The sequence below is a fragment of the Cryptococcus neoformans genome, chromosome 3, assembly GCF_000149245.1.
Source record: "Cryptococcus neoformans var. grubii H99 chromosome 3, complete sequence".
Classification (NCBI taxonomy): domain Eukaryota; kingdom Fungi; phylum Basidiomycota; class Tremellomycetes; order Tremellales; family Cryptococcaceae; genus Cryptococcus; species Cryptococcus neoformans.
In genome coordinates this window covers 1,463,833-1,485,319 of record NC_026747.1, presented here as the reverse complement: position 1 = coordinate 1,485,319, position 21,487 = coordinate 1,463,833, and the positions used below count along the sequence as shown (strand labels likewise).

General features: G+C 49.7%; 6 protein-coding genes and 3 non-coding genes; 4 read left to right on the top strand and 5 right to left on the bottom strand.

Moving 5' to 3' along the window:
• Positions 1-680: 680 nt before the first annotated feature.
• On the top strand, positions 681-3,074 carry CNAG_06906 (translation initiation factor 4B). XM_012192614.1 has 5 exons: positions 681-784; positions 844-897; positions 1,354-1,404; positions 1,459-1,836; positions 1,898-3,074. The coding sequence occupies exons 1-5, from the start codon at positions 781-783 to the stop codon at positions 2,944-2,946; spliced, it is 1,536 nt and encodes a 511-aa protein (XP_012048004.1). The 5' UTR covers positions 681-780; the 3' UTR covers positions 2,947-3,074.
• Positions 2,995-4,324, bottom strand: CNAG_06905 (cytoplasmic protein). XM_012192949.1 has 4 exons: positions 4,218-4,324; positions 3,882-4,144; positions 3,673-3,787; positions 2,995-3,560 (listed from the first exon to the last, which is right to left on the bottom strand). Exons 1-4 carry the CDS (start codon positions 4,258-4,260, stop codon positions 3,118-3,120), a joined length of 864 nt encoding a protein of 287 aa, XP_012048339.1. The 5' UTR covers positions 4,261-4,324; the 3' UTR covers positions 2,995-3,117.
• Positions 4,325-4,501: 177 nt separating this feature from the next.
• CNAG_06904 (hypothetical protein) lies at positions 4,502-9,492 on the top strand. The gene is made up of 7 exons (XM_012192613.1): positions 4,502-6,262; positions 6,378-6,431; positions 6,521-6,571; positions 6,653-6,724; positions 6,817-8,090; positions 8,167-8,823; positions 8,887-9,492. The coding sequence occupies exons 1-7, from the start codon at positions 5,338-5,340 to the stop codon at positions 9,238-9,240; spliced, it is 3,387 nt and encodes a 1,128-aa protein (XP_012048003.1). The 5' UTR covers positions 4,502-5,337; the 3' UTR covers positions 9,241-9,492.
• Positions 6,999-8,561, bottom strand: CNAG_12327. Its single transcript, XR_001045575.1, has 4 exons — positions 8,495-8,561; positions 7,745-8,439; positions 7,590-7,688; positions 6,999-7,525 (listed from the first exon to the last, which is right to left on the bottom strand). It is a non-coding gene; the product is annotated as a hypothetical RNA (non-coding RNA).
• On the bottom strand, positions 9,326-12,836 carry CNAG_06903 (mRNA-decapping enzyme subunit 2; the record flags this gene model as incomplete). Its single annotated transcript, XM_012192612.1, has 5 exons — positions 9,326-11,595; positions 11,647-11,756; positions 11,808-11,960; positions 12,025-12,343; positions 12,421-12,836. The coding sequence occupies 5 exons, from the start codon at positions 12,834-12,836 to the stop codon at positions 9,741-9,743; spliced, it is 2,853 nt and encodes a 950-aa protein (XP_012048002.1). The 3' UTR covers positions 9,326-9,740.
• Positions 12,837-13,002: 166 nt separating this feature from the next.
• On the bottom strand, positions 13,003-19,042 carry CNAG_06902 (hypothetical protein). XM_012192948.1 has 8 exons: positions 18,909-19,042; positions 16,673-18,860; positions 15,065-16,621; positions 14,888-15,013; positions 14,605-14,828; positions 13,915-14,551; positions 13,565-13,839; positions 13,003-13,494 (listed from the first exon to the last, which is right to left on the bottom strand). The coding sequence occupies exons 2-8, from the start codon at positions 18,845-18,847 to the stop codon at positions 13,320-13,322; spliced, it is 5,169 nt and encodes a 1,722-aa protein (XP_012048338.1). The 5' UTR covers positions 18,848-18,860; positions 18,909-19,042; the 3' UTR covers positions 13,003-13,319.
• Positions 13,283-18,510, top strand: CNAG_12326. Its single transcript, XR_001045574.1, has 3 exons — positions 13,283-15,024; positions 15,099-15,224; positions 15,281-18,510. It is a non-coding gene; the product is annotated as a hypothetical RNA (non-coding RNA).
• Positions 18,681-20,445, top strand: CNAG_12325. Its single transcript, XR_001045573.1, has 3 exons — positions 18,681-19,867; positions 19,941-20,065; positions 20,136-20,445. It is a non-coding gene; the product is annotated as a hypothetical RNA (non-coding RNA).
• Positions 19,906-21,487, bottom strand: part of CNAG_06901 (UDP-N-acetylglucosamine-dolichyl-phosphate N-acetylglucosaminephosphotransferase) — a 2,071-nt gene continuing 489 nt past the window's right edge. The window contains exons 2-5 of the mRNA XM_012192611.1: positions 21,414-21,487; positions 20,811-21,361; positions 20,555-20,743; positions 19,906-20,466 (exon numbers count right to left, since the gene is read on the bottom strand). The exon at positions 21,414-21,487 is cut by the window's right edge and continues 47 nt beyond it. Of these exons, the coding sequence (XP_012048001.1) occupies positions 20,139-20,466; positions 20,555-20,743; positions 20,811-21,361; positions 21,414-21,487 (1,142 nt within the window). The 3' untranslated portion in view covers positions 19,906-20,138.

Here is a 21,487-nt window from a genome sequence, read left to right as displayed (position 1 = left end):
GGGAGGTAGATCTTTCTCGAGTATCTCACTTTCTTCTTCGGAATAGGATTGAGTGCTGTGATTTTGCTGTTGTGACGATTGTGGCTTATACTGTTGTTGTGGTTGCAGTGGAGCAGTAGAATAGGGCTCGTCAGAGAGTGGGGTGTAGAAGGGGGGGCTGAAGGATGGAACGTAGAAAGTGGGAAAGAGGTCGTGACGATTTGTATTGAACGACTTAGAGACAGCGTCAAAGTTTGTGAGCGGCATTCTTCCCGGGGACAATGTCCTTCTTTTGTCTGTTTGCGTCGGTAAATTGTTAGAGAAAGAGACGTGATATGTGGAAGGGAATGAGGGAAGATTGTTGAGTGATCCTTTTACGGTGTGAGGTTTGTAACGATGTATGGTGAGGGCCAAACAAGGGTTTAGGTGAGAAAGGATGGTGATGGCGGCTGTCTTTGTTGGTTGCTCTCTGGTAGTACTTACCATTTGCATAGTTGGTAATTAAAGCGATCAATTCTTCAAGTGCCAAAGCTATGCTCCTGCATTACTGAGTATGCCCGTCGAACAAGAACGAGGAAGTCAAAGAAGCAGTTCGTTGAAAACAAACAAAAGACGTTCGCGGTGGAGGCAAAACCAAACCACGACTTCATTACATCTTCGGGTTAATAACCAGATAATTAGGGCCTTTCGTAGAAACGCCGCAGAATTCCGGGCGGTGGCTCGAGTTTTCTTGCTTATTGTTATTCCCAAACGGATTCAAAAAGTTCCTATATACACCTACAACCCTAACATTCATACAAAATGGGTATGTCTCCCGCCTTGCCAGTCTCTAACAAGCTACGCGCCATGCTGAGATTTATGTAGCACCCAAAAAGAAGGGCCAAAAGATGGCTTTGCACGAGTTCTTTGAAGAAGCCGGTAAGTCCTTTTAACGGGGACCTCAAGCGTCATTTCTATCTTCGCGGTGACTGGTCGACTATGGAATCGCAATGTTTGGCCTACTGGATGAGACTTTGAAGGCAGCGACGATGGAGTCGGATGGTCAGAATAGAAGATGGAAATAGGGATATCTGTGGAAGGACGGGAGGCGGGACGTGTCGACCCTTTGCGGAAGATGGATGGTTAAGATCTGGGCGGTGAAAAACGACTGGAAGGGCGCCATCTCGTCCTATCATTTTGACCATGTGTCGCCGAATTCTCTCGAGCACGATCTTATCAGCAATTGGCGACCATTTCGCGGTTCTTCCGGTGTGAGACAACCAGACCAGAAATGTTGGGAACGTCCCTACAATCTCACCACTCGCTTCCCCCTCCAAACACGATGCTTGACGTCCCCCAGAACTACCATTGTGGACTTGACTAACAATAACATAGCTACCAGCGGCACTTCTTGGGCTGACGACGATTTTGACCTTCCCACCGCACGTAAGCAATTCTCCTTTCCCCTATCTCCCCATTTCATCTAACAACGATCCGTAGCCGCCGCGCGAGAGGAGTCTGGATCTGGTCTCAAGAGGGGCGACCCCGGATACTTTGAATCCCTCCCCGACCGAGGCTCTCGTCAAGCCACGTTTGCCGGTGCCCCTGTCCAACGCGAAGAACTCCCACTCCCCACCGTGCCCCCTTTCACCGCTTTCATTGGTAACCTCTCGTTTGAGCCTGATGTTGAAGACGAGGTGCGAGCTTTCTTCAATGATCTCGACCCTGTTAGCGTGAGGATCGTCAAGGACCCTCAGGGTAAGCCCAAGGGCTTTGGGTATGCGGAATTCAAGACTCAGGATGGCTTGAAGCAGGCGCTGGATAGGAGTATGTCTCAGTTGCAGGGTAGAACCATCCGCGTGAACGTTGCCGAGGCTCGTAAGCATTACTCTTTTTTATTTTTACCATATCTTGAAATGTCACCTGACATGTTGTTTAGCTTCCACTTCTCGTCACCCCCCTTCCGCCGCCGAGGAAGCCAGCCAGTGGCGACGATCTACTCCTCTCGCCTCTCGCGAATCTTCTTCCCAACCTTCCCGCCGCACTGGCGGCCCCTCCGAGCCAGCTGCTGATTTGGACTGGTCCGTCGCCCGAGGAGCCAAATTCACCCCTTCCGCTCCCGCCGCTCCTCTTTCTGGTGTCCGCCGCGATTCTTCCGGTCCGGGTCACACTCGCGAACCCCGTGACCCCGGGGTAAGCGATACTGCCGACCAATGGAGGAGTAACAAGCCCTTAGCCGAGAAGGTCGATCGCGACGTACCTCCTCACCAAGCCGGTGTGGCGCCTCCTATCGTGTCTCCCAGCCTTGCGGACACTGAGCAGACTTGGTCAAGAGGTACCAAGCTTCGAACACCTACTACCACATCCCGTCAAAGTTCTGCTGACTCTACCCCTTCTTCTGGCGCACCTCAAGAGAGGAGAAAACTCAACCTTAAACCCCGGACTGCTGGCTCCCCCTCTGCCACCGCCAACGCCACCCCTGCTGCGCCCGCTTCTGGTATCTTTGGCGCTGCCAAGCCCATCGATTCCGCTGCTAGGGAAAAGGCCGCAGAGGAGAAGCTCGCTCAACGTGAAGGGGAGAGGAGAAAGGCAAGGGAAGAGGCGGAGAAGCAAAAAGCTGCTGCCGGTGACAAGCCCGTTGAGGGTGAGAAGTTGGGATGGAGGGAAGAGAAGTTGAGGTCTATCAAAGCCGCCCAGGACAAGGTTGCCGGTAAGCCCACCACCGCCCCCGCGACTACCACCAACACCGGCGCGGGCCGAAAAGGTTCTGCGGACAGGGCCAAGAAGGACGAACAAGGTTTCGAGCAAGTCCAACCCTCTCGTAAATCATCCCAAACCGGAGCTACTTCGGAGAACAAGCCCAAGAAGGACTACTCTACCAGGCCGCAGTTCTCTTTTGCGGCGGCTGCGGGTGCGATCAGGAACGATTTGGTAGAGGACAAGGATGAGGAAGAGGTGACCAAGGGCGTTGAGGAGGTCAAGATTTAAAAAGAAAGGGAAAGCGTTAGTTATGTGTGTGTGTAGTGTGTAATTTTTGCAAGGGATTATACCGTATGCCGTTCATGGAAAGTCGACTCTATTTGTGGGTATGCAACTAAATTAGATTCATATTCTTCTTTTCCTGATTCCTTTTTGGCCAATTATTTGTCCCGACCTCAACTAGCTTTTAAAGTATTTTGCAACGAAATCAAACGAATCCTTGTTCGCCTGCTCCTTTTGTGCCTTTTCCTGCCCGTCCTCCATATCACCTCTTATTGTAAACCCATGGACAGCCCCAGGGAATCTCCTGACTACCAATTTCTCACCCAAATTCTGCTTCATAACTTGTTCCACCTTATTCAAATCGTCTTCACTCATGATGTCATCTTTATCCCCTTTGAGAATGATGCAAGGAGTAGTGTTGATGTCTTTGACGTCGTCGAGGACGAGGAAGGAAGGGTGGTTGGCTACCACGACGTCCACGCTGGGTTTGGCGCCAGATTGGGGTTGAGCAAGGAGGAGGGCGTAGCGCGCGCCATAGCAGTAACCGACGACGGCGATCTTGCCGGTGGAGGGGTCGGAACGGACGGATTGGACGTATTTCTCCACAAGCGGCCGGGTGACTGTTTATCCCGCCAATCGATTTGTTTGTTGGTTAGCATAATGTCCATAACAGGCGATGTAATCATAGGTGGGGTAAGGCCAAGGATGTTGCGGCGTGTTGTGAAAACTTACCAGCCTCGCGGTGCTTGACAAGCCAAGGACCAAGGGCAGCGGCCGATTTGGCGGTATCGGCAGCTTTGGTGAGTGCTGTAGCTTCGGCTTGGTACCTCACGTTCGGTACGATCGACTATTCGATACGAGATTGACAAATTATCATCCAATGATCAGCAACATAATCACAAGCAGCAGGTAACGAGAGGGTAAAAGAGTAGGAGGTTTACCTGAAGGAGAGACTCGGGGATAGGATCACCCTCAAAGAAATCAGGCAATAGGACTTTGTACCCTTGTCCAGCCCATTCGTCGGCGATGAGCTTGGAGTTGACGAGGTCGATCCCAAAGATATCAGAGATCAAGATGATTGTGTCTTGTTTCTGACCCACTTGCCCTTCGGCCCCGCCTTTGTGAGCAGAGGAAGGGAGAGAGACGTAGGTGCGGAGGCCGTGTTGGATGGAGATGGAGCCGAGGGGGTTTCCTGAGTGGATGTCTGTCTCAACCAGGTTAGTGAGTGCCGTGGAACGGGGTGAGTGGGGGGAAGGGAGGTAGAGCGGGAGACGTACGGCCTGTGACGCAGCAGTGTGAGATGGTGGTTTGCTCTGGCATGGTGTAGTGAAGAAGTTGAAGGTGCGGTCCAGCAATTGAAATCGAGTGACTACGTTGGTGAAGCTCTTCCCAGCATATAAAACCGTTCCGGCGGATTTATGCATATAAGAACCCTATGACGTAATGGCTCGTCCTCCACACACCGTTTTCCCACGGTCCACCTAGTCCAGTCAACCACAGCAACATCGGAACACTTCCGACTTATAGAGCTTTCAAACTCAATTACATCCTAAACCATGCAGTTCTCACCAAAACAGCATTGATATCTCAACCCTATACACTTCCTACGCCCTGTAAAAGGACCTTGCACCCATAGGATTGCTTGGTATAGACTCGAGTCGCAAGTTCAGTGGCCGGTGTGAAAGGCAGCTTCAACATGTCGCAGAACTGCGGTACTTTCCGAAACATCGATATCCATGCAAGTTTTACTCACATAAAATCGAGCGCAAAGGAAATACCCAGCACTTTGCGCACCTACGAAGCGGTTACCTTTTGTCTGCTTGTTCACGCGCGAGACTAGGGGACCGTCTTGCATCAGCTCTTCATCACTGGGTCCGATCCGCTGTTCAGCACGTGAAAACAGAAACTGTCAGCTTCCGGTGGTTTGTTCATGCCATCATGGTATGGTTTCTCGAACGAAGATGAAACAAAGCTATTGGCCCTGGTGACACTTTTTTTCGTGATGACAGCTGCGTGCTTGCGGAGATCAAGGAGTTGGAAAAGAGCCGGTGAGAAAACAGGATACGTCTCACGAGCTCTGAGGTACTTCCCGTTGGTTGTTTATTCTATTCTTTTCTTGTTTTCTTCCCTGCCTCTCAACCTATTCTAAAGGCTGTTTGTCTCCACTGACCATCATTTCATCTTTCTTGTTGCCTTTTTACTCGTTGAATTGTCTGCGACGAATCCCCTTTAATTCTCCTTTTCTCCTTTCCTCTTTTGTACTGTTATCCTTCTACGGACTCTAGCGCCCATTGGCTAGCGATTTCTTCTATCCCATCCATCGATGCCCTCTCTTCGCTCACTCACGTTCACCACAGAAATCTATTGCGCCCAACAAGCACGCTTAGCAGTCTCACCATGCCCTCAAGGTTCCATTCTCCTAGCAAGATGTCTCTCAAAGACGTTAAGACGCCTTTCAAGAAGAGGAGACTCTCTGCGTCTTCCATCTCTCCCCCTTTCCCCGTCACTCCCCCCTCTTTCGACCCTTCAGTCAATTTTGCCAATTCGAGCAACAATTTTACGGGGGCTAACCAGAGGAATACGGATAGTGGGATTCTGGAGAAACCCACAGGGATCATCAAGCTTGGCATCCCTTCTCCTCCACTTGTGCCCCCCAAATCTCCTTCTCCTCCACCTGTCCCGCCCAAATCGCCTCCCCATTCCCGTCCCCTTCGCCATCGCCCTCCCTCTCAACCTCTACTTTCCACTCAATCCCGACTACAGCCACAACGCTCTACCCTACCAGAAAAGTCTTTACCTAATCCAACCAAAAACAGTATCTTTAAGATGGTAGCAAAATCGGTATCCATGCCTTCTCTTCATTCAACAACGAATGTAAGAGGAAGTGAAAATGCTTTGCGGAGGACGCGTGCTATCGAGGAGGTTGAGGCGAAAGGGAAGGGCCAGGTCAAGAACAACGGTAAGACCAACTATAAGGGTAAAGATACCAGACAATCATCATGCAAAGCTCCAGACGGATTTAAGGACAATCCTAGATGGAAAAAGGTTACAAAGGAAAAGATCAAGCCAGTACCAAAGTCACAGGAAAAAGTGAAATCACCGAAACAAGGGATACTCAAATTCGGCAGGAAAGAGGCAAATCCCACTCTAAATTCGAATTCGGAAATAGTGGGAAAGAAGAAAAGCAAAGGCAAGGTGGCGCAGGACGTTCCTCGAAGGGTTCGTTTCCATCATGCCCCGCCGACTCCACCAGTTTCTGCTGTTTCGTGTGGTAGCAGGGATGCGAAGAGGAACAGAAGTGGAGGTGTTATTACGTCTGCTGGTATGTACACCCTTTTTCTTCTTGTTCTCAAGCTGCTCTATCTCTCCCTGCCCCCCAACTTTGTTTATGTATTTATTTATTTTTGGGAAAATAAAGCTGATGAATTTTGTGGTAGAATCGTTAAGGTTTCCAATGCCTACGGTGCTGACTTTCGATATTGCTAACCAATGTACGTTTCCCCACGCCCTATCCGTCATCGTCGTATCCGGACAGATGCTGATAGACAATCCCCTTTTCCCCTTTCCCTTCTGGATATAGCGGTCGATTCGATGCTTGATCAAATGTTGGCTGCTCAAGCAAATTACAAACGTAAGTAACAATGCTTTACGCTCCACGTTAAAAATCCCGGATTCAAACGCTAAAGCTGTACACTGTTATCTGCTTCATAAGCTACATCGCCTATAGCTTTCCCTACCGCGATACCTACTCCATTAGAAACAGCTGGTGAAGTCGGTTCTTGTCGTAAGTACGGGTACAGTTTGCCCTTTTTCTTTTCCACGCATTCTTTCGTGTTAGATTTTTATTGATCTTGACTTTCGGATGGATGTTTATAGCACCCGCAGAAGAAGCCCATGCACAAGTACAAAACCCGGTATACAAGCGGTTTATGACATCGGAGAAATCAATCCCTCCACCGCCTAGCTCGATCGATACATATTCACAGGCCCATACCTATACTTCCACAGCGGATCCCGTATCTGATCCTGGTACCGGATATGGCTCGACATCCCCATCTCTTCTTCCGACTCAGTACTCTGCCCATCGGGGTCTGTCCATTTCTGGTGGGCTTGGTATCGAGACGGCGGGTATTGCCCGAGAAGTATTGACTCCGATGGAGAATATGCGCCAGGCGTCGAAAAGTGCGATACCTGATTCGCAACATAGGCAAGGGATGCCTGTAATTTCTGTGGAGATGGTTGATGACCAGGAGTACGGCGGAAACTCATATCCCCACTTCGCTGCCCAGGGGATTCCATCTTCCTTCACCAACTCTTTGCAGTCAACTAGCATTGGTAGCAAGAAGGACAGCTCTCAAACTATAGTTCCTTGCACCCATTCAAATACTATTACACCATGGTACGACGCCTCTATTGGCCGCACCGAACCTGCTTCTCCAGCACTTTCAGCTATCAGCTCCTGTGCCGTGATCGGTAATCCCCTTCCTTCTCATTCTTCTCCTTATCCTTCTTCGGGAGGACATTTCTTATCGCTAGAAAGCGAAATGAGTTATGGGGAGAGGCTCTCGTGCAACTTTGAACCGATCTCAAAGATTGATAACCCAAGAAAGTCAGCATTGATGGTCGAGCTTGGCATTGATCACCCTCACGATGAAGTTTTGGCCCAGGCTTCAAATGTACCCACAACCATCGCCGCCAGAACCTCTACTAATACCAATGCGGAGACGAGGATGCCATCCATTCTTTCCCTGTTGCCACCCAATCAGCTCAAACAGCCGCGCAGCGAGAATTCCTCTGCACCTACACCGGTGATATCACCTTCCATGTCTGAATCGTCTGCGGCGGAGATACTTCTCACCCCGATGGATCATCATCTCCACAGCCATACAGTTCATAGCATGGCTAAGATTTCAAGTACAGGCGACGGCCTTAATGGTGGCGCCCCTGGGGACGTTTTGACGATGGAGGAAAGCTTGATGTACAAGGCCCTCTTTGCACGGGCGTTTCAGCGAGGGTTCCTTACAGCCGATGATCTAAAAGGTGAAAAGACGTTTTTAGAGGCATTGATCCCGGGGGGTCACTGGTCAAACGTTGATCATGGCGTCGCGAAGGAAATGGTTGTTTTGAGGCGGGAGAACGCAAGACTCAAAGTGAGTAACTTGTCTTTTTATTCCAAAGGGTGGTACAACGGGGGGGATAAAGGCTGATGATGAGTGTCTCTGAAAGACGCAATTGGCGGTCTCGGAAGATATCGTCGAAAGCCAAAGAGCAGAGCTTTCTGCTTTCTTAAACTCCCCAAAATCTTCGTACTCCCAAGGCCCATGCTCCCCCAGTCCTTCCCCATTAAACTCTCCATCGCGCAAGCAAGGCCTGAAAATCACCATTGAATCGCCCAACATCACTCCCCGTCGACTGCGCTACATAAACAGCAGCCGTTCCAGTCCGCCAACATCTCGAGGGGCGAAATACAACCACAGGAAATCAGTAGGCGTAGATTACCTAATCAATGAAGTCTGTCAGTTACGAACTGAGCTTGAGATTACAAGAGATCGACAGGAACAGTGGCAGCATCGTGCAGAAATGGCAGAAACGCATCGAGAACGGGCTGAAGAGAGTGTGGCGGCTATGCAAGCCATGTTCGGAAGGGTGATGGAGGATCTGGACGAGGCCCGTCGTCGATCACAAATGACAAGGGAAGAGAACGATAAGGCGAGGTCGGAAATGGAGGAAAAGCGGATTAAAGGGGAGATGGCAAAGGTCGAGTTGAGAAAAAGGGATGATAAGGAGCTATTGGAAAAGGAAAAGATGAAGGTCAAGGTAAAAATTATGGAAAAGAAGATTGAAGGGTACAATGAGGCGGTGAGGATGTTCAAGAACTGTCTTGTAGGTCTTTGAAAAACTTCTATCCAGCTGAGTTAGCCAAAATTCTCATCCCGAAAGCTCTAGGTTGAAGTCGCTCAACTACGTGAACAACGTTCTGGTCTTGAACAAGAACTCTTCCACCTTCGCACAGATTATGGCCATCTTTCCTTTTCGACCACTGCATCTATCAAATCGCCACCCTCACCTTCACCCGCTTCACTCCCTGAAACAAAAGGACACCCTCATTCTCAAAAGCAACGCATTGGGACGCCATCTTCTACCAACGTCGCAAGGGGGGGCGAGGAGGGAAAAGAGGAAGGATCCCTTACTCCCATAGGCCCGGCCATTTACAAACGTTTGCAAAGTTCCCAACCGTCATCTGAAAGATCAAAGACTTCTGCTGGATTGAGTCGACCGTCATTCTGGAAATTCTCGTAGGCACCTCGAACACAGGAAAGCCCTTAGTACAAAGCACTTGGCCCCACGTTCTCCTCAAATTAATCATTTATTTGGACAATTATATTTACGCTCATTATTCATCGCCGTTTTGAAGTGTTTTCGAAGTATTAGATAGCCAGAGTGACGAGGCGATTTCACGCATGGGAGTCGGGTTACCACGCGTTCATCGACCGTATGCAGTTCACGCCTTTTCTACATAGATAGTAGTGAAAAAGGGGTTTTGGGAGTAAATCTTGTAACGCATACCATCTCGGTTCCTCTGGCTGGGTTCGATACACATTCACTAAGAAGTACACACCATTCTCCCACTGTCATACTCCTCTTCATGATCATACCATACAGCATCCAAAAAGAGGCCACTAAGGCATATCACGGCATATCACTGGAAACATTTACTAACCACATTGGTCCCTTTACTCCGCAGATCCACGTGCATCTCTGTCTTTCTAATCCATGTGCATCTCTACTTTACTCTCCTATCATTTACTTTGCCTATCTCCATTGAGCATCGCCAACAGCCCTGCTGCTCCCACAGGCGGACGAGGTACAGGGTGATACACATTCGCCGCCGCTTGTCCTTGCGCCTGAACCCCCCCGAATGATGCCTTTGTAGGCAACGTCCTCTGACCATTCTGACCGATCTGACCATTCTGCCCAACTTGTCCAACGTGATTATACTGACCCGTCTGGGGAGGTAAACCTTGATTATGTATAGGTGGCATGGGGAGCGGATGCTGATGCTGCTGCTGCTGTTGCCCGTTCGCATTTCCATTCACCTGACGAGGAAACATCCTTTGACCTTGGGATACGGGCGGGCTGTTGTAATACCCTATCCCTGATCCTGCTCCTACCTTTGGTCCCGATCCTACTCCTGGTCCTGGTCCAGGCATGCTTACGGATATGGGCTGGGAACCAATCTGCGTGTGGGGCGGTGATCCCCCGGGGAATGGCTGATAATACCCTTGTCCTTGCCCCGGAACTTGAACTAATGACTGACCATGAGGGGCGCCTGGGCCGATGTACATCCCCTGCATATTCTGCGGAGAAGTAAGGTGGGGGTGAGGGGCATTGGCAGCGGGACGGTAAGATTGGTTCATCGGCATTGGCATGGGCATCGACAAGGGCGGTGGGAGGATGGTAGGTGGTCGGGCTTGGGTTGTGTCGGTATACATGTTCATGTTCATATTTGCATGCTCGTGTCCTGGATGAGGTGGAAGGGACAGAGGAACCGTATGAGCCGGATGGGCCGGAGGCGCTGGGTGGGATAAGTGCGGCACATGAGATGGGTAAGAGGACTGGGATGGATAGGGTGCGTAAGGATGGCGCGGGGGATTAGGTGGCAGAGATTGGGGTGGGATGGTACTTTGAGTTTGCATTGGCCCAAGAGGATGCGAGACTAATTGTTTAACCTGTGCACCATCAATCCTCGCCTTTGCCATCGTCGCCGCTGTCGTTGGCGCCGACCTTGTTTCTGTTGCCGAACTGCTCCCTATCCCTGCAATTGTCATATCCAACAGCGCCCTTGCCCTTGCCTGCCTCTCTATCTCTCCGCTCTTGCTTTCTAACCTGTTAGCAGATCCTGTGCCCGGTTGGGAGGTGGTTGAGGCAGCGCCAGCGTCAGAGGCTCTGGTTCCGACTGCATCGTCAGTCCCAGATAAAGCAGCGACGTTTGTTCGAAGAGAAGAAGGAGGTGCTTGAGGGGAAATTACGGAAAGAAGTCTGTCGTGATGGAGTTGAATCTGAGTTTGGGTTTGAGTTGAGCTTTGGGTCTTTGCAGCAGGAGGCGCTCCGTTAGGTTTCTGGTTTAGCATAGCCAGCAAATTGGTCTGTTTCAAAGTCTTTCCTTGAGGTTGCGGCTGGAGCTGAGGCTGAGGAGCCTCCTGCTGAGGAGTTGCCCCTCCTACTCCACCCAACAGTCTCGCGAGCGCATCATCCTCCTTCTTCCTCATCTCTTCCTCTGCCTGCTGCCTCTGGCGCAAACGCAACGCATCTTCTTCTTCTTGCAAAACATTGAGCCCGTTAAACAATCTCTCCAAACCGGCATTGTTATCGCTACCCAACGCCCCCGCTCGAGAAGGTGCCATAATTTCTTCTTCTTGCTTATGTATGAACTTTGTGAAAAGCTGGTCCAACGCTGAGGATCCACGGGAAGGAAGATGTGAAGGGGAAGGAGCCTGAGGAACCGGCGAGTTGGATGGAGAGCCGGTAAAGGAGTCAAATCGAAAAGGTTGGATGTCCCGGTGGAAAACGGAGGGGTCTTTACTTGTGGGCTTCGACTGACGTGCTTTGGGATAAGGGTTCATTCCGTGTTCCTTCATCCATGATTTGAGAGGGCTACAGTGAGTGAGCAGAGTCTCATACACAGAGATCATCGACGACGCTTACTTAACAAAGGGAGTCACATTGTAAAACCTTTTGGCTTTTCCTGTCTTCCTGGGGCCTCTCTTATTCCCAGACCACGTAGGGAGATCTTGGAGGGGTACCCACTCGATCGCCTAAATTGCTAGTCAGCATAACCCCAGTTCGATTTGTGGCAACGAACGAACCCCAATCTCGTGTCTCGTCTGCGTTTCAAACTCTGTAGCCTCATCAATACCTGGGACAATGAACATGGTAACCTCTTGAGCGTTGATATGTGTCTTGATCTTGTCGTCCGGCTTGACCATCCCTGTCAAATCAAAACCCGTCTCCTCTTCCACCTATCAGGCTCTTGTCAGTTTCTCCGCAGCACATCATATCACAACGCTCAGCCATCCAGCTCACCTCTCGGACAGCGCAAGCTTCCTCACTCTCAGCCAGATTGATCTTGCCCCTAGGGAAACTCCATCCGGCATTTGACTTCCACCCTCTCACAAGCAACACCTTGTCCCCCTCTTTATTCAAGAGAATACCTCCGCAACAGGGGACCATCCGCTTGTACGACTTGTATTCATCCCAAACACTTTCATAATCCACAGTACTCCCAGATACGAGTCGGCTATACAGCGGCGATGACTCGATGATTAACCGGGTGAATTGCCGTTGAGAAAGAGAGGGGAGCGACGGGTTCAGTGGACGAAGGTAATCCTCATAGAACCAATGACTGCGTGGCTGCTTTCAGCGCACAACCCATCGCTGCATCCAGCGACAGCACCGCAGGAAAGGGGCGGGGAAACTCACGCCTGTTCAGCTTGCCAGTACACCCTCAACAAGTTCATCTCCTCCTTCGGGAGGTTTATCAAGAACCTGGCGTTAAGGTCTTCAAGGATTTCATCAAAGCTCATATCTCGAAACATGTTGTCCTCGTCGTCGCCTGTGGTTGTATCATCTGGATCCGGACCGACTACGGGGAATGAGTTGGATTCAAGAGGTGAAGAGGACGATGAGGGGGAATAGTACCCCGAATGTAGGTGTGGGTGTACCGGTAACGACATGATATGTGCGATGTTGAATGCTGTAGATGACGGACTGTGAAGAAGCAGATAGATGTGTAAATGGATGGATGGATGTTTACTGCAAGCAATAAACAACGAACCCACTGCGGCGACGTTGTTGATGATAACGGCGGCGAAAGTGATGATGCCAAAGATGGACATGAGGAAATGATGCTTCTATATACATTTCATGCTCTCCTTTTTAATCATTCGCAAAGTGCCGAGCATGCATACACCTGCCGTGTCCTCCATGAGGCCTTGGTGCCATCCTCCATTAAAAAGCATGTCATTAACGTGCAGGAAAGGTATGGACTTGTGTTCCATGTCCTCGTTGTTAGTCTCATTTCATACCAATCGACCCCTTAATGCCGCCATTACTATAGTCAGGCATTTGCATCCATTGCAAGAAGAACGGCCATTCCCTATACACAACGTCTGAACAAGCACTACTAGACACTCAGAAAAGATATCAAGCAAGGGTGGGATATGAAGAAGAATTAATGGACAGAAAAAGACAATTTCAAGGTGGTCGATAAAGAATTAGGAAATCGAAAATATATGTACACAAATAAAGAAAATCCAACAATCGTCCGTCTAGGACCCTTGTACTCTTCACCATGTCCCGCTCGCTCTTCATCCATTCAGCTAACGTTTCCCAGCCGCAGAGGGACGTTTGACAGACACCTTTCTTCCCTCTTTTGCCAGACTACCGCTGGACGCTGACCGCTTTGCAGCCTTTTCGCGTATACGCAAGGTAAGAAGTTCTGCCCATAGCGGGTTTGAAGGGATCTTGCCCACAAGACCCTGAAGGACTTCCATCCTATACGCGTGATCCATCAGTATCCGGGAAATGCGACGGATTGCAAGCCAAAATGTAAAGGAAAACTCACCATCCCGCCTTGGCCATATCCGTATCAGCCATGAACATGATTCCTTCCCCATCCTTAAATTCAATCATAAAGCTCCTCGGTCTCTGACCAAAACCTTCATCCGAATCCCTCGGGCGCATTGTCATCTTTGACTTGGGCGTACCCGGCTGATCCTCGTTGAGATCTATGATGGACACTGCTTGACGGAGGTCAATCATGGCTACTTTTTTCTTGGTAACTTCGTTGATTGCTACGAGATTACCACCGATGATCTTGAACAAACGCCTTTTAGGGTTCTTCATAGGGAAAACAGTCAGCTACCTTCCTTCCAGCCTCGCTCAATGGATCGATTGATTGTTTTCTTGACTCACGTTCAAATCCCCACCATCTTGGGTCAACACTCCATCGTAATACTCATGTTCATGCCAAGCATGGTGCCTCAACCCTCTCAGACAGTCATCAATACACTGTGGCAACTCGTCCGCATTCAAACCAGGAATAGGTGGCAACCTGAACACTTGTAACGTAATCTTTGCCAATGCTCTCCTCGCACCTTCAGCTTCTTTGCTGCCACCTGATCCACCTGATCCTAACGACCCAATATTACTAGCATCGCCCTTAAACATTGCAAACATCGGGTAACGAATTTCAAGTACGCGGGCTTCACAATTCTTGGCAATAGTCTTGAACTGGATATGCGTCTTTGCAATCGTGCCATTTGTTGAGTCGAGGAGATAATTGGCGATGGTCTCCTTTTTCGCGACTGTGGATGTAGAAGCCGGAGCTGCGAGCCTCACGTCTTTTTTGGGCGCAGCACCTTTCGGTACAGGACCTTTGGGTTTACGAGGAGATCCGAAAAGAGCACGGAAGTGACCTCCATGGGCCTTGGCCGGTGAAGCCGGAGCAGTTGGCCGTGGTGGGTTGTTTTTCTCGTGGATGAGTTTGAGGATGTGGGGATCGCGGCGGATATCGATGGAAAGAGAAAACTCAAAACTGGGGTGTTCCACTCTACACCCACATCAGTAGACGTTCTCCAGCTGGTTATGAAAAGAAAAACCCACAAACTGAACTCTTGATTCACCCTCGCACTTTCTTTCAGCACCGAATAAGGCGTCTTGATGTAGTCAATCCCATTATCCAGGGTAATACAAAAGTGCGTTTGTTCTTGCGGGATGGGAAACTGGACACCCTCAATACCAAGTACTTTGACAAAGATGGTACCGGTAGCCTTTCCGAGTTCAGTTTCACGCTCTCGCATTGCCTTAATAGCTGCCGCGTGCTCGTGCTGGTACATTATAGTCAGCTCATAGGACCGTACTACATCTCCGGAAAAAGCCAACTCACAAGGTCGGATGGTCGTCTGAGGGCTTTCCAGGCTTTACCAACTTCGAGGTTACCGGCATTACTATGGGCTATCTTGCCGTTGTATGAAGCCCGTACAACAGGTAGTTCTCGAACCTTGTACCCTCGCTTTGTTACTAGTCAGTAATCTCATCAAAATACCAGAAATTCAATTCTCACCTCTGACCCAATATGGTCAACCTCCTCTCTGAAGGCATCAAGGATCGACCTCTCTTCGTCATCAATCCCTAACGTCAGCCTCGGGTTTCCTCTGGTACCCCTCCTCGCTGCCACCCCCGAAGGAGTCCCATTGTTATCGGCATTAGGAGGACCCATCATGGTATGCCTATGGCTTTTCGCTTGACTGATTTCCGCATTGACATCCCCCATACTTAGACTCCTCCTACTCTTTCTCGAGCCCACACTAATTGCGCTGACGGCACTCGCTGTGCTAACCTGGCGATCCCTATCCTGGCGACGTTTGGCAATGATTGCTTGCTCTCGTGCGGTAGGTCCATCTTTCGAGGACTGTGTACCGCTGAAGCTGGACCGAGGGGAGATGGATGTTTCCGAAATCGGACGGACATTGTTACTAACTCGCCTTTTGGATACCGGCGATCCAGGACCAACTTCAAACTCCTCTGCCTTGGAGTTTGCGTCAAGTAACCCGTTGGGATTTCTCAAGATACCAGCCGGCTTATCTATTTCCTTTCCGGGGGTTGGTACACGAGACATCGCAGCAGCAATTGTCCCACTTACATCTCTCTCCATTTTCTCTCCTCCCTCCTTGTTCCCCCCAGCATCCCGACGTACAAGTGCAACAATCTTGTCCAAAGCAGATTTGGCTTCACCACCTTCACGTTCAGACTGCTTGAAAACCTCATGGGCAGACTGGGTCTGGCTTCGGGGTCGCATACCGGGTCGTTCGGCAGAATGGGATTGAGATTGGGGACAAGTAACGCGGCCGAGTATTTCAGATTTGGGTCTGGGCTTGCTAGGAGTTGAAGGTGCACTCGAGACCATAGCAGGCGATTCTGCAGGGGGTGGCGGCAGGTCCTTATCCATTGACACTCTCCTATTTCTCTTCATCTCGAAATCACCCAAACTCGTCCTTGAAAAGCTCTTTGACAAGGTATCCATGTCCATACTAGCTGGGCGGCGGCTGAGGCTGCCATCAGCGATACGCTGTTGGATCGTCTCGCGAATCATTTCACGTGAAATGCGTTGACGAATACGATTTGTAGTCGAGTCATGCGTCGTCTTCTTTTCTTGGGATTGGGATTTTAAGGGAGAAGGCGAAAAGTCGCTTGCAGAGTTCGAGGTGATCTTCGGAATGTCTTCTTTGGTCGCTCTTTCCACTTCAATAGGCGCCGTCACCTCCTTCTGCTCGACAGAGCTCACCCCGAAGGGAATGGATTCAGATTTGACAACCTTTTCGCCTTTATTGGCAGCAGAGTCAAAGTTGATGGTTTCAAAATAGAAGTTGAACTCTGGCAACCTGTGCGGGCTTTCTGGTTTGGTCGCTTCAACTGTAGAACGAGGAGTAGGCGGTGTGAGAGGACGATCAATATCGTCACTTACGGACTCGGATTTGGAGTCAATACCAGAGATAGATGGAGATGTAGCTCGCTCTTCGAGAGGCTGAACAGCCTGTTCAAAAGTCGGCGCAGAATTGAAGAAGGGGGAGGTCTTATCAATGTCTGGCAGACTGAATCCGCCAACAACTAATTTGTTCTCCTTTATATATGTTAGCGAATACAGCCAGCCACGGCCTGCCAAAAAACTCACTTCAATCTCTTTCTGAGGGCTCATCACAGGACTCGGTACTTCAACAGGCATCGGCGCAGGAGGAGGAACTTTTGGCAACTTCCTGATGGGCTTCTCTTCTACCACTTCTTCTTCTCTCCATTCAAACACTGGCTCAGACTCTGACAAAGGAGAAGTGGGAGGGGATGAAGTAGGGACAGATCTGTTCGGCCTGCCAGGCATACCCAAACCCAGTTCTCTAGTTGCCAACATCCTCGCAGCCAGAACTCTATCTTTATGACTTGTCCTTCCCAGTGGCACACCATCCTCTTCTCGGTTCTTAGATTCTTCGGAAGGCAGAATGGTTTTGGTTGCCGTTTGAAGAGTGATAAATGGATCAGGCAAGGGACCAGATTGGTGTGCGTGAGGTTCTGGCCCTTGCTGACTCTTTGGCTCCGGGGCGCGAGAGGATAGGGAAGGTGTAACTGACGCGAAAGGATCGTTATAGTCATGATAGAATGAAGGAGAGGTAGGAGTGATGGGAGGAAGGATTGATGGCTGAGCCGCATTGGCATTGAAAAGCATACGATGTTCTTGAGCGTGCGGAAGGCTAGGTTGCTCTATAGGAATATGTAAAACCGTCTTGTGCGCCTCGGCAGCACGCTCAGCGTGGTGCGTGCGGCCATAAGGAATCCCAGCTGAATCAGTCTCGCTAAAGACGTCGTGGTTCCCAAACAGTGGCGAGGCATGAACCGAGTCACCGAGACTTGGTGTAGCTAAGTATGGTCTATCAGACTCATTCTCAGCCTCGGTGAAAGAAGTCTCGAGAGGAATTTCAAACGCTGCTTGATCTTGGAATGCCGGAGTGTCCATCTCGGGAGGAGAAAACAGACCTTCTTGCACAAGTGTGTCCATAAAGTCGGCAGTGGTAGACTCGTTATGCTGAGCGTCATGATCGTCATGCGACTCTTGTTCGATTTGTTCATTTGGAGACACGTTCTCCTCCTCGATGAGTAGATCATCCAAGCTATTCTGGCGCTCATCCTCCCAATCCGCCTCATCCTCCATCTCTACGTCGAAACTTCCATCGGCACTAGGTTCAGCACTAAGAATTTCATACTCCTTGACATCGGGGGTAGGTTGAAACGTGACCGTCTTCTTCGAAGGACTGTCGTAGCCTTGGGATGCACGACGAGGCCCGCGCAAACGACGAGAAGGTGTCAAGGCAGACTTCTGCGCTGTAGGAGTAGGCATAGGCTCAAGATCGGCATGGTAAGATGCAGAAAGCTGCTCGCGGAGAGGAGAAAGTCCATTAGGTGGAGGCGCGAGAAAGACATTTGAAGCCACAGAGCGAGGAGAGGAAAATGTGGGCGATCGGTGAGCCATGGAACCGAGAGTACCAGGGGAAGCGCGACGTTGTTTGCCACCTGAAATTCGCCTTGGAGAAGGTGACGAAAAGACGTCGTCCATCTCGACGGGAACCGTTCCAGGAGCCGCAGAAGCAGCTTCATCTGCTTGGTTGTCAGAAGCAGCGGACAAGCCACTAGGTGACTTTTTAAAAGGCGACTTGCTGACATAGCTCCCTTCAACGAGTCCCTTGAGACCCATACTAGCCCTTGGCAATCTCTTGCCGTATCTGACATCTGGACTCTCATTCTCCTTGCTCCCGGAAACATCGCGCTCGCCAGACGATCGACGTTCACCATTCGACACAGGAAAAGCAACTCGTGGACGTTCGCCGGAGACTTTACGTTGACCGTTGACAGCCGCACCACCACTGGGTGATCGGCTTCCACTTCTCTTAGCAGATATCCCAAGACCAATCACCGTCTTTGGCGTCGATCCAACACCTCTCGCGCTTGGCGCTACTTCTCCCAACTGTCTCGTACTTCGCCTCTCATGGATCACCTGATCCTTTTCCCCAGTCCCTCCAGCTTGCGGGCTTTTGAATGGTGAATTGGAGACAAGACTATTTGAGGTAACGACTTTGAAAGAGTTAGACGTCCTTCGAGGCCCTGACTGAGTATTAGGCTCTGGGGAAGGGGAGAGAGAAAGGCCTGATCGATAATCGCCCTTGTTGATTTGAAGAGGCGACCAGCCTTTGGCTGAAGAATGGATAATGGAATTTCGAGTAGAGATGGATGCAGAGATCGGTGATTGGTGAATTCGAATTCGAGTAGAAGGGGTAGAATGTGGTGAACTGGGTATTGTTGACATGTTTGTAAGCGTGCTGTGCAGGTGTAAGCTTGATTCCAGTGTTGCCAAGTCGATGACATACTGTTCGTAGGCGCAGTATACGAGAAAGTACTTGCAGTGTATGCCTTTCTAGCCACCCGATAACCTTGAGGAGGTATTATTTGGGCAGGGATTATATAAGCATTGGAAGATAGGGAGATGAAAGAAGAGTGTGAGGAATAGACGAACGCCTATAATTGTTTGTTTACGTCTTTTGCGACGAAGTCAAACGCGACCCACAACCCTCCACGTGGCCAGATCTCCGGCCAACCCCGAATGTGGCACTTGCTCCGCCTCTGTCTTGTGCTTGCTTGTGTTTTGCATCTTCTGCTGCCTCTGGAGCTTAATGAAGGAAAGCAAGATTGTTTCAGATAAGAAGGTCCAGCTGGACCAACTGAACCTCCAGCTGGGCATCAAGGGGTATAAATAGATTTCTGTAGAAGTATATAAAGGGGAGTCCTGTCCTCGATCTTGATCTTCTTCCCCTCGAAGATCAATATTTCATAAGTTGCTTTGCGAAAGGTCCTCGAGCTCCCAGTGCTCGCTCTCATCTTACCTTGCACCACCTTCGACATAAACTTACTCCACCAGTATATAAGCTTGCCTGATCTTCCCAAGCGAATATACCTCCGTCCTATACCATACGCCAACAGACAAGTGTCAAGAGGTATATCATACATATATCTCATTGCTTAGTTAAACTACGGCTTTCTATCTCGTCTCCAAGGCCGGACCTTGTTGGGGACGAGTCGTAACAAAAACCGTATGACAGGAATCATGAGTATGACAAGGTGCATCACGACACTCACTGTCTCAATTTCACCAAAGACAGGGCTATTTTATGGGAGCTAGCTGCCGGTCAAAGGGCCAATCAAATGATATGGTCTGATGATCGACTCTTCAGGATGCAAGCCAAGATAATGTTCTGCTATGATGGTAAAATTACGTCCAAATTACTGTCCTTGGATGAAGACAAGCAAGCGGCTGCCAGCATACCATGATGTACGTCCAACCTTGACGACATTAATGCAGGTAAAGCTCTTTCTGTGCTTACTCCTCAATTTATAACGTCAAGTTTATTTGCTATACATAGACGCAACCATCATCGGTATCACTATCGTTGACAATCGTGCCCCAGCCATATCTACACCTACACTTTTCTCCCTAAACACGGCTGGAGCTCAGTAGTTCAGTAATTCAGTAAATAGTCCATATCAAGAATTTAAAGAAGACACAAATACTAATACATATATGCTCATACCCCGAGCAGAATCTATCGTCGATCTCCACCATAGAACCAGCTCCCAACACCATACCTGATGCCGAAAGCCATTGCGCTCCCCAAGATCTGCACTCCAGCTACAAGCGCACACAATGTTTGTTCTCGCATAGGCCCGAAATGGACTAAGAGAAAATTGAGAATGGTGAGATTTGTGGACGATTTGATGTGGATTTGTTGGTATTCTTTTGATGGTTTACTACGTTCCAAGCGAACTAGGCGGAGACATTCTAGTATTTTGAGAGATATTCTTGTCTTTGTTGGGGGTGGATTCTCAAAGATTACTCGCGAGGGATGCAAGAGCCCGGTCTCCGCATCGAATCTAAAAATGATGGCAACAGAAATCATCAGCCCATAAGCCACATGTTACAAAGCTTCTCACACATGACAAGCGGCAGAGGAGGACTTACGAAGGTAATCGATGTCTTGGACAATCTACAAGTCCAAAGAGTTGAGGGCATGAGAGCACGAAGTTGAATATCTGCGGGATGAAGAATAGGACCAAAGTCTTTGAGAAATGTCCCTGGATAGCGACCGCGGAGAAGGCCATGCCTGTAAAGTAACAGAAGGTGTCTCCAGGAAAAGCCCTTGCTGGATACCTATCAGACTTCATATTCAGTTGTGCTTGCAAGTGCGATTGCGAGAGATAAAGTAAGATAGACGCACCAGTTATGCCATAAGAACCCAGCACAAACACCTGCAAGGGGCGCCATGAAGTACAAACTCATCAGATGCCGATCTACCACTTCCCCCATCGCCCATTCTAGCACTCTTCCATTTTCTGGCTGGCCGACTCCTAGCAATCTCAAAAAACGTTCAGGCCAGATAGGAAGGAACAAAAGGTCGTTGAGAATGACGGAAAGGGCGATGAGGAGGGCTTGGATGACTTCCACACCGTTTATGCCAGCTAGGATGTTGATTGAGTTGGTGGTAAAGGTAGGGAGTAGGATGAGATAGATGTAGTATAGAGGTCCAAGATCAACAACCCCGTTGTCAACCCACTCTCCCATCCCCATAGTCCTCGCCCAACCTACCACTCCTTGCGGTAAGACGACACTCGTCGCCCCTCCGACCGAGTAATACACCAACAACGTGGGGACCGCAGCAACGATCGGAATGGGTAACTTATGTCGCCATCGAATATCGAAAAGGTCATCAATGAAGCCTAGCAATGTGGCTGTAAGAAGGGAGAGGAGGGAGGAGAGGTATAATGTTAGCTATAAAAGCAGTCAGAAGTATTCGTCTTGTTTATGAAGCTTGCTGACTGACCTCTCGCTGCGGAAAAACCTCGAGCATACCACCTTGGAAGAGGTGAGAGAAGGGGAAGGGGATGAATAGCATCA